The sequence below is a fragment of the Candoia aspera genome, chromosome 2 (genome assembly GCF_035149785.1).
Source record: "Candoia aspera isolate rCanAsp1 chromosome 2, rCanAsp1.hap2, whole genome shotgun sequence".
Lineage (NCBI taxonomy): Eukaryota > Metazoa > Chordata > Lepidosauria > Squamata > Boidae > Candoia > Candoia aspera.
In genome coordinates, this window is record NC_086154.1 from 108,954,812 (window position 1) to 108,966,829 (window position 12,018).

Below are 12,018 nucleotides of genomic sequence, written 5' to 3' on the forward strand. Positions count from 1 at the left end.
AAAATGCATAAGGGGAAAAAATGTATCTTTATCAGTGTTCACAGTCTTCTCCTCTATGTCTGAAAGAGAATTGAAACAACTATGACTAGAACAGTTTTTAAGTACAGTTTTTGAGAAAGGAACCGTGATGGATACATGTTTTTTTCCCTGTTTCACTAAAGTGACTTAGATTTTGTTCTTCTCAGCTGAAGTGTAAGTAAAAACTGTCTGCTTTCACTAAGTGGCAGACAACACAACTCCTAGATGAGATTCTTCACACAGAATGACACTAAGCCCTCTCTGCCCTTCCTCATTATGGTAGACAGAGAAATGGGGACAGAGATTGCAAGGCACCTTGGTTTCAAAAACTGCACTGTATGCAAAGCAGGAGGATCTGGTGTGGTTCAAACCTTGGCGTAGAGGCTTTTCCTAGGGGGTTAACATCAATACCCAACACGCTCAGGAAACAAGAACTCATACTTGATGCATTTATGGCACAAGAGGTTGTGTGTTTGGTGGTTAGATGTGATCACAGTTCAGCTGTTCCCATCCTATTGCCCTTCCTTCAGCCCCAGCCTGCATGGCCAAAGGCTAATAGGTGGTGTAGTCGCATCAAGTTGGACAAGGCAGTCCTAGTTTGTCCTGGGTCAAGTGGGCAGTCTCTAGAATTTGGAAGAAGAGCCCTGTTGGGTTATAGTGCCCTCAGTTCTTGCCTCATGTTTCCTACATTTTTTTAATAGAGAATGAGTTCATTCTTAACAGAGAACTGGTTAAATCTACAATTCTATGTGTGGTCATTATTTTTCTCTTCTCTCTCTCCCAACCTCTGCTCTTTTATGTCCCATCATGAGTATGGAATCTTTAGCGCCATATCATAAAATCCATAGGAGAGGAAATTGAAGTAGCTACCCTGATTTGCCAAAGAAAGAATGGTCATAGGGTTGAGATGCCTCAAGCAGGACACGTTTACGCATCTGCCTTTTGCAGGCGGCTTGACTGGAGAACATCATTATGTTATGGCAGATGATGCCAACCTGCTGCACACCCCAGCAAAAGCTGAGCTTTAATTATCTGGCCCAAGGCTTCCAGGCAGCTGACTTTCTAGATTTGCATGAACCTCTTCCCTCTTTTTGCAATCCTCTTTATTATCGCATTTATTTTCTCTTCAGAGCTGAAGGCTGCTTACATGGGTTTCCTCTTCATTTCACCCCCTGCAACAACCCTGTGATGTAGGTTGGACTGAGGGAGTCACCCAGCATGCTTTACAATTGAGTAAAAAGTTGAACCTGGATCTTCCTGGTCCAAAGCCAACACCTTCATCACTACATTGCACTTGAGGGTACCTCTTACTTGTAGCTTTTATTTCTTCCTAACTTTCACAGTTTTTGTTTTCTCCTATATTCTAATGGCAAACATCACCAAGGAACTATGTTCACCTTTGGCAGTGCTTACTAGTTGTTCGCTGAGGTTGTAGCTTATCTCCACTTCAGAAAATTGGGATGTGTAAGGACTGTGTGCTTAAGGAGAAAGAAAGAGCTCTAGCAACCAGCAACACAAAAAATGGAAAAACAAACAAACAAACAAACCCAACCAAGGGAATAATGAGAGGAACATCAGCAGCCTTCCCAACCTGGTGCCATCTAGATGACTACAATTCCCAACATTCCCAGCCAGCATGACTAAAGTTGTCAGAATAGCGGTGGAAAAAGGTTTTAGGGAAGAACAGGAGGCGAAGGTATACACTGCTGGAAGCGCACATGGATCTTTCTTTTCCTTTTTGCAGCCCTCAGAGGCCTGTTCACCGTGGAGGCTAAAAACTGACAGCTCCATTTCTTATCATTTTGAGATGAGAAAGGTATGAAAATTGTGGTGGTCACCTTAAAATATGCCACCAGTTAAGGAAAACAAACACACCCCATTTCCTTCCAAATTCAGTGCAGCTTGTCTGTGTAATAAGGCCACATCCATTTTTCAGCCCTCAGCCCTTCCCCCAGTGTTAAGACTGACCTTTGACCACCAAAGCCTCCCCACTGCTAGTTTAGCAAGGCAAAATCAGATCTGAGAACTAAGCAGAAACACGCTGCTTTTCTTTCTTGGTGAAGAAAAGACAGGAATGTTTGAACTGAGTCTTGATCCGTCTCAATTTGTGAGAATGTGCTGGTTTTGGTCAGAATAGGCCTTCCTCTCTCGAGGTCTGTTTCACATCAGTCATAATCAGTGAAGCCTTTTCATGCCACAAGCAAGTTGCATCACGCCAGGCCTGTCTGGAAAATAACAAGTCAGTTTTGCAATTCCCAGCTTCTAAGGAAGCCACACCCGCCCCTGCAGGAAGCAGCCCGGAGAAAGGTGAATGACCGTTATTTCAACCTGACCTTTTGGAGAGCACCTTTTATGTGGGAAGAATCCTGAGGCTGGAACTTACTATGAATTACATATGCTGGGGGATTAGCTTGCAGATAACACAGCGGTAGGACAAACCTGAAGAATACATGCCCAGGTTTAAAAGGGGCTTGGTCTGGCTGGAGTCTGGCAGTGCTCTCTTAGAAGCCCATAGCTGTCCTCTGGGGCAATGTGAGTGCAAATTTATGGTAATCTGTTCAGAGCAGGGTTTCTCAAGCAGGGTTCCATGAGAGGTCACTAGGGGTTCCCTGGGAGATCACGATTATTATTATTTTTTAATTCAAATTCAGGCAACTTCACATTAAAGAGGTAAGTTTCATTCTTTATTTTTAGTTTAAGGTAACTGTTAATACACATATACAGGCCTAGACATGAAACAAATATAATACTTTTGTACCTTCTGGCCTATATTTGAACCTGAATGTGTAGGGGTTCCCCGAGGCCTGAAAAATATTTCAAGGGTCCCTCCAGGGTCAAAAGGTTGAGAAAGGCTGTATTAGAGAATTTGCATCCAGGTTTATCTCCAGAGGATTGCGACTACAGAGAAGCCATCAAAGGAGGATGAGTAATTTCTTAGGGCATATTCAGTGTTGGGTGGAGGACTCCATGTATAGAGAACTGCAAGGTATGAGCAGAGAGAGAGAGCTCTGCCTCAATTTCCGTTTATTGCTACAACTGTCAGCGCGATAAAAGAGTGTGGTTTCCTCTTCAGCGTGTGAGAGCCGATGGGAGCGGTATGCTGGGCGAGGCAGGCTTCTGACTTTGTGGGTCAGCCTCTGTCTGGAAGCATGGCCGCGTTCTGATGGCGTCCTCCACTCAGCTTACCCCTTCCCCAGTCTGACCCGGCATGGAGCCTGAGAGCGAGACACCAATGAAGGGAAACCCCCCTCAAGACAGCAGAAATGTAGGTGGCACTGCTTAACTGCAGTCGCTCTTCTTTTTCTCTTTCACATTCTGCTTTAATCTGCAAATACCCTGAAACCTTTTGAAGCGCATTAGATACAAAAACAGTTATTAAGCTGCTTTCTTGGTTTTGCCTCTGAAGCTCCTTGTGGATGCGGCTGTGCTCATGACTTGCCACAGGCCGTTCAGTAGGATTCATAGTCAAGTGAGGACCTGCCCCAATACTGTACTATAGCTTTGCTGGTTCCTACCTAGAGAGGGACTCGGGTCTTAATTTTTCAGGGAAAAGAAGTAACATGCAACCCTGGATGTTGAAAATATGTTCAATCCAGCCTAGTATGGAAAAGAATATATTGGCCAACTGGTTTAATGCGCCATTAAGTATTTTGGATGTATTTGCATTCTTAACCACTATTAAACATTTTCTGAGTATGGAATTCGGCTGAGTAGCTAACTTCCTCTCCCAATGACTCTGATAAATAGTGACTAACCTGCCCAGGGCCCTGTTAGTAATGCTCATCAACCTGGTTTGCATACATCTGTTTTACCATGATGTATCAAATAAACAGCAAATGGATTAGCGAGCACAGCCTCATAAGCAATAAGCCATGATTTAGAAACCACAGTAGCCACTTCATACAACCTACTAACCAAAATCAAGCAAACCACATTCTGTCTTTGCATGACGTATGAACTCTGTTCATCAAGCAATTTTATGGTCAGCTTCTCTGATCCAGTACTGTTCTCTTATGCTACTCAAGGTTGCAAAGGTAGGAATTGGAAGACTAGTTTTAATTCAGAATTGTCCTTTTAATTGTTATTCAGAAAGTAACGCATAATCTGGTAAGGCACCTAGAGTCCAAAATATTCCTTTCATCCTCCCCCATTATCTTAATTGTATTGCTACAGTTTCTATCTTTTATAATGTGCAGCAAAGCCTACTCCATCAAAAGAAATCTTTCCATTTCCAAGCTATTTTTTCCAGTTTCTGATAGCAATATCATGGTTGCTCATGACAGATTTTCTTGCAATATAATCATGTAAGTTTGCCTAAAATAAATATTCACTCATTATGGAGTGATAAGATGTTCTTCTTTCTCTAAACAAAGTCACACTTAATTTGGTAGATTCCAAGTAACACCTCAAGGACCTTATAATAATTAATTAAAGAAAATACTATTTGAAAACATTAAAAAATGAAACTTTTTTTTAACAGAGAGGGTAAGGAGCATAGAGATGATGAAACCATTTTTAATAGTTCTGTCTCTCAGACTGGAAGTGGAAGTCAAGAGACATGCTCATCTTTTGGTTGCAGTTATGGAGAATTAGTCTCCCACACCACACCCAGCTGGTTCTTTAAAACCTGGGTAACTAGTGTGAAATGCTGGAAAAGGTAATTCAGCTGCATCTGATGGGGCACAGGTTCCACATTCTGCTTTAGCATTAAGTCTAAAGAAACAAGCCAGGATAATTTTTGGTAGATAGAGTGAACAGGACAGAGATATATGAAGGAGGAATAAGTGGGTTGAAAGGAAGACCATGAAAGTTGTGGTTGGAGGGAGCTGATGTGATTGTCAAAAAGAGAAATTTAAGGAGCAAAAGGCAATGTTTGGAGAGGTATGCGTTTGGTGGAAGCAAGGATAAAACAGTATGGGGAGATATAGTAAATGGGGTTAGTTTAAAATAAAGTTAGTGATCTTTTCTATTATCATCTATTATGTAATTAATTTCATTTGTTTACTAGTTCTAAACCCTGTTCTGAACATTACATAATGTTTATTCAGAAAGGGAATAGCATGATGGTTATGTATGTATGTATTTTTTATTTATGTATTAAAAGCATTTCTATGTTACATTTCATTATGAACAGTTCTGAGCCATACATTCAGTATCATGGGGTGTGAAATTCCAGAAGATTCAATTCTTATTGTTTACATGAAGTTAGCGTAATAGAAATAGCAGCTTATCTGTTAGCAGTGGCTAAAATAGCTACTGTGTTCACAGCTGCTGAATTAGCTTTATATAATTGAATTAGCTTTATATACTATATATAACATGATGTTCTTTGGAGAAGGTTGTGCAGAATATGTTCCCCCTAAAGATAGGTACTTAAGGAGTACCTGGCATTATACATTTGCTTAAAGAATTTAATATAAAGTAAAGCTTTGCTATTTTTATTATATCACTATTAAGAATTGGTAAATGCAACACTAAAGAAAAATTCAGCAAAACTTGAAGGATTGATTTAAAATATTTTAAAATCATCCTTCATTAAATCAGGTTCCTGGGTGATGTGGCAGCAAATAAAACCACAAAAACCATATATAGAGGTTTTGCCTATATTTTAAAATTTCAAGATAAATACACATATCTTAATCCAGTACCTGAAAGCCATCAAAGTTTATCCCATTCTAAACATTGGATGTGTCTACTGAGAAGACCCCTCATTTACACCCATGTGATGCACTGCTGAAAGGGAGGCCTTGCTATGAGCAGGTTGGTAGTATGAAGTGGTACTTCTTCCTTTACACCCAAAAAACGATCGTTGGAAGGAAATCTTACCAGGTCCTTTCGGAGCCAGGAATGAAAGTTCTTAGGCAATTGCTTGAACAGAGATGACTTTATTTTCCAAGAGTATGTACAGCATCTGCTGGTTGGAGGTGGCCACACTTGTATTTCCCCCACAAGCCCTTTATATAGGAGAGCTTGGCTGCTGTTATGTAAAAGTGTTCCTGCCCTCTAGGAACTTCTGAGAAAAGTGCAGTTTATCAGAGTTCAGAGAGGAGGTGCTCTGTGGCCAGGCCCCCTGCTGTTGGTGTCTCCTGGTCTGATAGTCCAGGTTCCCTGTGGGGCTGTGACTTCGTCTACTAGCCTGGACTGTCCACCTTGGAAGGAATCTTTTGTGATTGGATTATGGAGATCTGTTTGGCTGGGGGAGAATGTTCACCTGGATGCAGGGCTGCAACTGGGGGGGGGCAAGTGGGGCATGTGCCCCAGGTGCCGTGCTGGGGGGGCACCAAAATGGGCGTGGAATCCATGTTTGCCCCGGGTGACACAGACCATAGTTGCGGCCCTGCCTGGATGGGCTCTGCTAAATTCTGTGAATGGGCGACCTTTTGTCTTACAGGTCTCTGATTAAGTCTGAAGGGAATCTTCTGTCTAAACAGTTGGGGTTTCCAGTCATATTTTAATTTCTGGCATCCTCTTTGTATGAACCCATTCTATTTTGTAACTTTTAATCTTTTACCTTGCTCAAGGGGAAGGCAATATTGCAGGAAGACAGTGTTTCGAAAATGGCGGTCTGGTAGAGAAGTGGGGGGGTTCCCTTGAACCTTTCCAACACAATTGGTGTGTAGGAATGTTATAAACTGAATTTACAGCAGATCAGTGAAATATTTTTTCTTTTTTTTTGTAGATGGATCTCTCCCATAAATTATCTAAGAGAGAGGTAAGAATCTAATATCTTCCTTCTCACCAACTAGATACTTCCAGGAAGCCCATAAGGAGAGCATAAAGGCAGCACAACATATAATATTCAAAGGAAAACTGCCTCTGAAGCTGGACTTGGAGTATTTCCCATTTGGATTCATTTCACCCTTTTTTAAACTTCTTTAAATCAGTGCTCATCATTTTGTGGCAATGAATCCCATAAGCTAATTAAGAGCATGGAAAAGTGCTATTTAACTTTTATTTATTAAATTTTAATTATCCCTTTCATTTAGGAATTTGAGGCAGCTTATAGATCACTACTTCAAGCCATATTGCCCACAACAACCCTGTGAGGTGGGATGGGTTAAGAGAGAATGATTGGCCCAAAGGCACTTGGGGAGTTCCTGTGGCTGAGGGAGGATTAGAATCTGGGTCTTCTGAGTCCCAATCCAGCCCCCCACCCACTCCATCATGCGGATGTTTTTCTGTCCAGTCTGTCCTGCCAGTTTCACTGGGTAAGCAACTAGCAAAACATTTGATCAGAATTATTTGCTCATTTAGAAAAGAAAGACTCTATTGGAATCTGTAGATCAGTGTTTCTCAAACTTAGCAACTTTAAGATGCATGGACTTCAACTCCTGGAAGTATCCAGCCAGCATGTGGGAAATACAATATAAAGTACACCTGCATCATTATAAAATTAGCCACAGGTTAGTTCAATAAGCAGGCTCCCAGGAACAATTTGGCAGACTTAAATGAGTAAATGTGTAGCTAGCAAGAATTATAGGTGATCTGGACTCTCAGGAACTACCCTCCTACTCCTACTGTAGGAGGGACCTACATTAATGACCTCATACTGCATTTCTCCTCTCCGCTCGCTGCTGGTGGCTTAGAAAGCATATTGTGAGGTTGGCCAGCAATGGTAACTCTTGGAAGGGGTAAACATAGAGAATTTATTACCACTCCTCTGTCCTTGGTGGGCACAATCACCACAGAAGGCAACAATGCACAAATTGAATCAAACTTGAATACGATGGTCCCTTTAATACATTTCTCCGTTTCAGCACAACTGATTAGAGGTCCCCATCACTGATCAACACAATCTTCCCAACAAATGAAAGAAGAGAGGCTATCGTAATTAAATTAGTAATTAGTAATTTAGTAATCAAGTAGGTACCAAAAGTTGTCTTGTAGCTCCTTGATTCCAGAGAGTTTTCCCAATGTGGAAAAGATAGTAAAAGAAGTAGAAGGCAGAAAGCAACAAACAAAATAGCTGACTATAGAAGAGAGAAGCTCGTACAGTCTACTCACACATCCTTAAACACTTCACGTGCTTCTCCTGGCTTACATACAAAGCTCCTCTTCATCTCCTATTTTATAACCTAAATGTGTTGGACTCTGACCAGCTAGTTTTCATCCATCTTGTCATAGAATATTGTAACAATTTAGAAGACAGTTTGAGGAGGAGTCTAGCTTTCCTTGGGCAGCTCTTGATCATGGGAGTTCTTGTCCTGACTCTTGGTATTTTTATTCATCAGGCATACTTTGATTTTCTGCTGGACTTTGACACATCATTGTTTTAGTCCATCTAGCATGCTGTTGCACTTCCACACACTCATGTGTTCATATGGGTTATATGTACTTCATTGGAATGAATAGTCATCATATAGTTCATTAAGCCCATTATCCATCATGATTACTGGAAAAGTCATTTGCTGGGCAAGCCTGCAAAGACGTTACCTTCCATTCACTTGTGGATTTCCTCTGGTTCAGCTAACCCTCTCTATATAAAGTCCCCTTCCAACATTAACCTGCTTCCTCTTTCCCCAAACTTGGTAGATGTTTTGCTGGGATCGACAATAACTAAAGCTGGATACTGTTTTGGTGATGATATAAGAGATATCTTAAGTTGCCAATTGTCTGATGCAGACACTGGTCAAGGCTTTTGCTCAGACCCTTTGCTGTCTGCTCCTGGGCTGCCGAGAATTATTTTGGAGGGCTTGGGCTGGAGGAGTGAGATTGCTCAGGATGCCTTAGATCCTCCCTGAGTGGGTCACCTCCTTTTGTGAACAGTGGAAAAGGATCAAATAGGATGATGTAATATGAAAGATCCCACCCTGGGTATAATAAGCATACTCCATGCAGAGTCCCCCTAATTAACAAATGTCAAGATAGTATGCAAACCTGGTTTGATTAGAAAGGGCAGAATATGGAAGAATGGAGCCCCGATGTAACCTTAGAGAGAGAGGTTAGAATATAAATGTATCTATAACTGCTGTAAAAGAAGATTGGAAGCCACTTCTTTATATTTTATATGAGATGGGCAGTAGATAAATTTGATAAATACATTTTTTTTTCTTTTCTGTTTCTCTTTTTTTTCTTATTATCATTTTTCTTTACTTTCCCTCTTTTATTCCTAAATTTGTATTGTTTTTAACTGTAAACTAATTCTTTAATAAAAATTAATTTTTAAAAATAGTATGCAAACTTGCTAAATCAATTTATGCTGGTTTGATTTTGATCTGCTTCTAATATATTGTTGCAGCTCACCCTGCTGTATGAAGAGGTCCTTTATACCATTCTCCATCGTGTGGGCAAAATGGAACTTAATCAAGTTACCGATCCAGATGAACTCTATGAATATGTGCAAAAGGTTGGGTTAAGGAGTCAAATTCATCTATCTCATTATTCAGGCCCAAGGTTTTAGGTTGCACTTAAGACTATTCTTTTCCTTCTTCCTCAGTGTATTTTTTTCTCTCTCCCAAATGCCCCTGGGACAAATGGCTGCTCTCTGCAGTATAGTAACTATGCTGGTGGGCAGGATGGACCACTCCTCTGTTTTTCTCCCTCCCTGTCTTGGCAACCCCCATCCCCCTGCCTGAGGAAGACAGAGCCTTCTGCCAAAGGTTTGAATGGGTTGGAAGGCAAGGGCTTTTGAAGTTATGGTGAGGATGTGACTTCAGGATACAGAATCTTCATTCCTGTTATAAGAAACTGTTATAATGTATGTTTGTTTTTGCTTTTGGGGTTTTTCTATTTTGCATAATATTGAAACCAAGTTCTGTCTCTGATAATTTATCTTCTAACATCTAAACCAGGCCTTCAATATTGATCCAGGAGAGCATCAGATTATACTACAGAGGGTCAAACAGCTAGAGGTAAGATCTAACTTGAAGCACATACAGGCTGGATTTCCCCCAAACACTAACCTGGATACTGAATTAACTCATTTTCTAGATTTGCAGTAAACATTGGATCCTAAACAGTATTAAGCAAATAAGATGGGTTTGCATCATACCCCAAGCCACAAAAAAGCGCTAATCAGGATTAAAACTAGCTAAGCTAAGCATGTTGTGGAATGTAACTGCTAGATTTAAATCAAACCAGCTAAGCATATTGTGTGAATCCCTGTCTAGATTCTTTGGTTATATTTAAATTTTACCCTGCAGTTCGAGCAGATAACAAATCAAATCAAATGGCATCTCAAGCTGAAGTATATGACCTCCAAGTTCCCTTTCAGCCTTTATATTCTATGATTCTGTTATGGGTGGCCATTTCTGTCATGGGTAGACAAATTTCTCCACTTGTAGTTTTTGCTCTTTTCTATACCAATAATTGGTGAGGGAATATACTAATGCTTTTTCAGGTTTACTTTCTGTGATATTGGAGATAATATTACCCATCCACCCCCATTTCTGTGTCCTCCATATTGATGTATTATCTATTCTATCCTTATTGATGGAATTAATGGTTCTTATTTAGACATTTGTAGAAATTATTTAGCTGTTCCTCACTTGAAGTGATTATCCTTGTAAGAATTTTGTTGCTGTATCTATCTTGGAGTTTTACTTTAGTGGAAGATTTACAGTTAACAGTTATTACAGTTAATAACTGTAAATTTCATCTAAGGTGTTGTCAGTCTGCCACTCAAATGTAACTGAATGAAAGACATCACCAGATTCCAGTATTTCTATGTAATGAAATACACAGCAATAACATTTTTCACCATTTGTAATTTTTATGTATTTATATAGTACAACATTCACAGGTGTAGGGTATGGAACAGATTTATAGGTAAGGGCTGTGCTGGAGGAAAGAGATCATTCATCTAGTTTTTGGTTGAGTCAAAATATACTTCTCTTTCTTGCCAGTGAGATCTTCTGTATATCACTTGTATAGAATTATTATACAGATTATTTAGTACAATAATCAAAATGTAGCAACATTGCTTTGAGCTTCCTTAGAAAAAGCTGCCAGAGATTTATAGCAATTTTTGACCCATATATGCATGCTGAGCTCATGATAAGAGTTTTCAATATTGATATGCAACAAATTTCTGCTCACCATGGGATTTCTATGGGATCCAGTAGTGCCACAGAATGTTCTATAGAGAGCAAAGTTAATTCTCTGCTTTCTTTTGGATGAAGATACAGCATAGACTAAATCCCTGTTACATTTACAGATCTTAGTCAGTCTCACATGCACAGTCACAAATCTGCCAGATAGATGGAGAAAGAGATATGAGTTGTCTCTGCATCACTTGTGGTGTTTTTGAGCATTTCAATAAAATGAGTTCTGACACCATGGCAAGCTATAATTTTTTAAGCTGTGACTTGTTAGACAAGCCATCATAGCCTGGTACACATATACATACCAAGCCATAAAGCATAATTTTCAAAACACATAGCTCAGCTCATAGATTGTGCTGAACCAAAATCAAACAAATCACATTGTGGCCATACAGCTATCCTTGATCACATGGCTGATTCAACCTACAGTATAGAAATCAAAGAGGGAGGCTTTACCCTGCTGATGGGAAAGGATCCTGCAAGGTATCCTAATGAAATTCCCCAAACCCATAAAAGTACACAAATCCCAGTGGAAAATATCAAAGTTTCTTTCTGTTTATTTTGAAATCCCATGCCCTCTCTCTTCAGCCAAAAAGGAGAAGCAAGCTACTCTTTTCTGGTCTTCCCCTTGGTAGTGGGGTTCTACTTAATCCTGTAAGTATTACAGGAGCAAGCAATGTTGTCCAAGCTGAATAGATGAAAGAACTGGATGGAGTGCCTCAGGTCAGGAAAGCTGATTCTGACTGAAAAGATACAGAAAAACATGGCCACCAAGCCACATCACTTGCAGCTCTCATTATTCCAGTTTACTTTTCCAGTCTCTGGTAGTTGTAAACAAGCTCTCCTGGTACTAATCACATTAATTCTTCAAACCTCCAATTTTCCATTCACTTATAGGTTGTTATTATGGAATTGTTCTATTTATTTGATTGCAAAAGGATTTCCAAGGAAGCTTCAT

At 40.0% G+C, this 12,018-nt stretch overlaps 1 protein-coding gene across 1 annotated transcript in view; it reads left to right on the forward strand.

Annotated features, from left to right (window-relative positions):
- The first annotated feature begins 3,123 nt into the window (after window positions 1-3,123).
- The window catches only part of UNC13D (unc-13 homolog D), a 40,667-nt gene continuing 31,772 nt past the window's right edge, over window positions 3,124-12,018 (forward strand). The window contains exons 1-4 of the mRNA XM_063293075.1: window positions 3,124-3,283; window positions 6,698-6,730; window positions 9,257-9,364; window positions 9,810-9,869. Of these exons, the coding sequence (XP_063149145.1) occupies window positions 3,227-3,283; window positions 6,698-6,730; window positions 9,257-9,364; window positions 9,810-9,869 (258 nt within the window). The 5' untranslated portion in view covers window positions 3,124-3,226. The remainder of the gene's footprint in view (window positions 3,284-6,697; window positions 6,731-9,256; window positions 9,365-9,809; window positions 9,870-12,018) is intronic.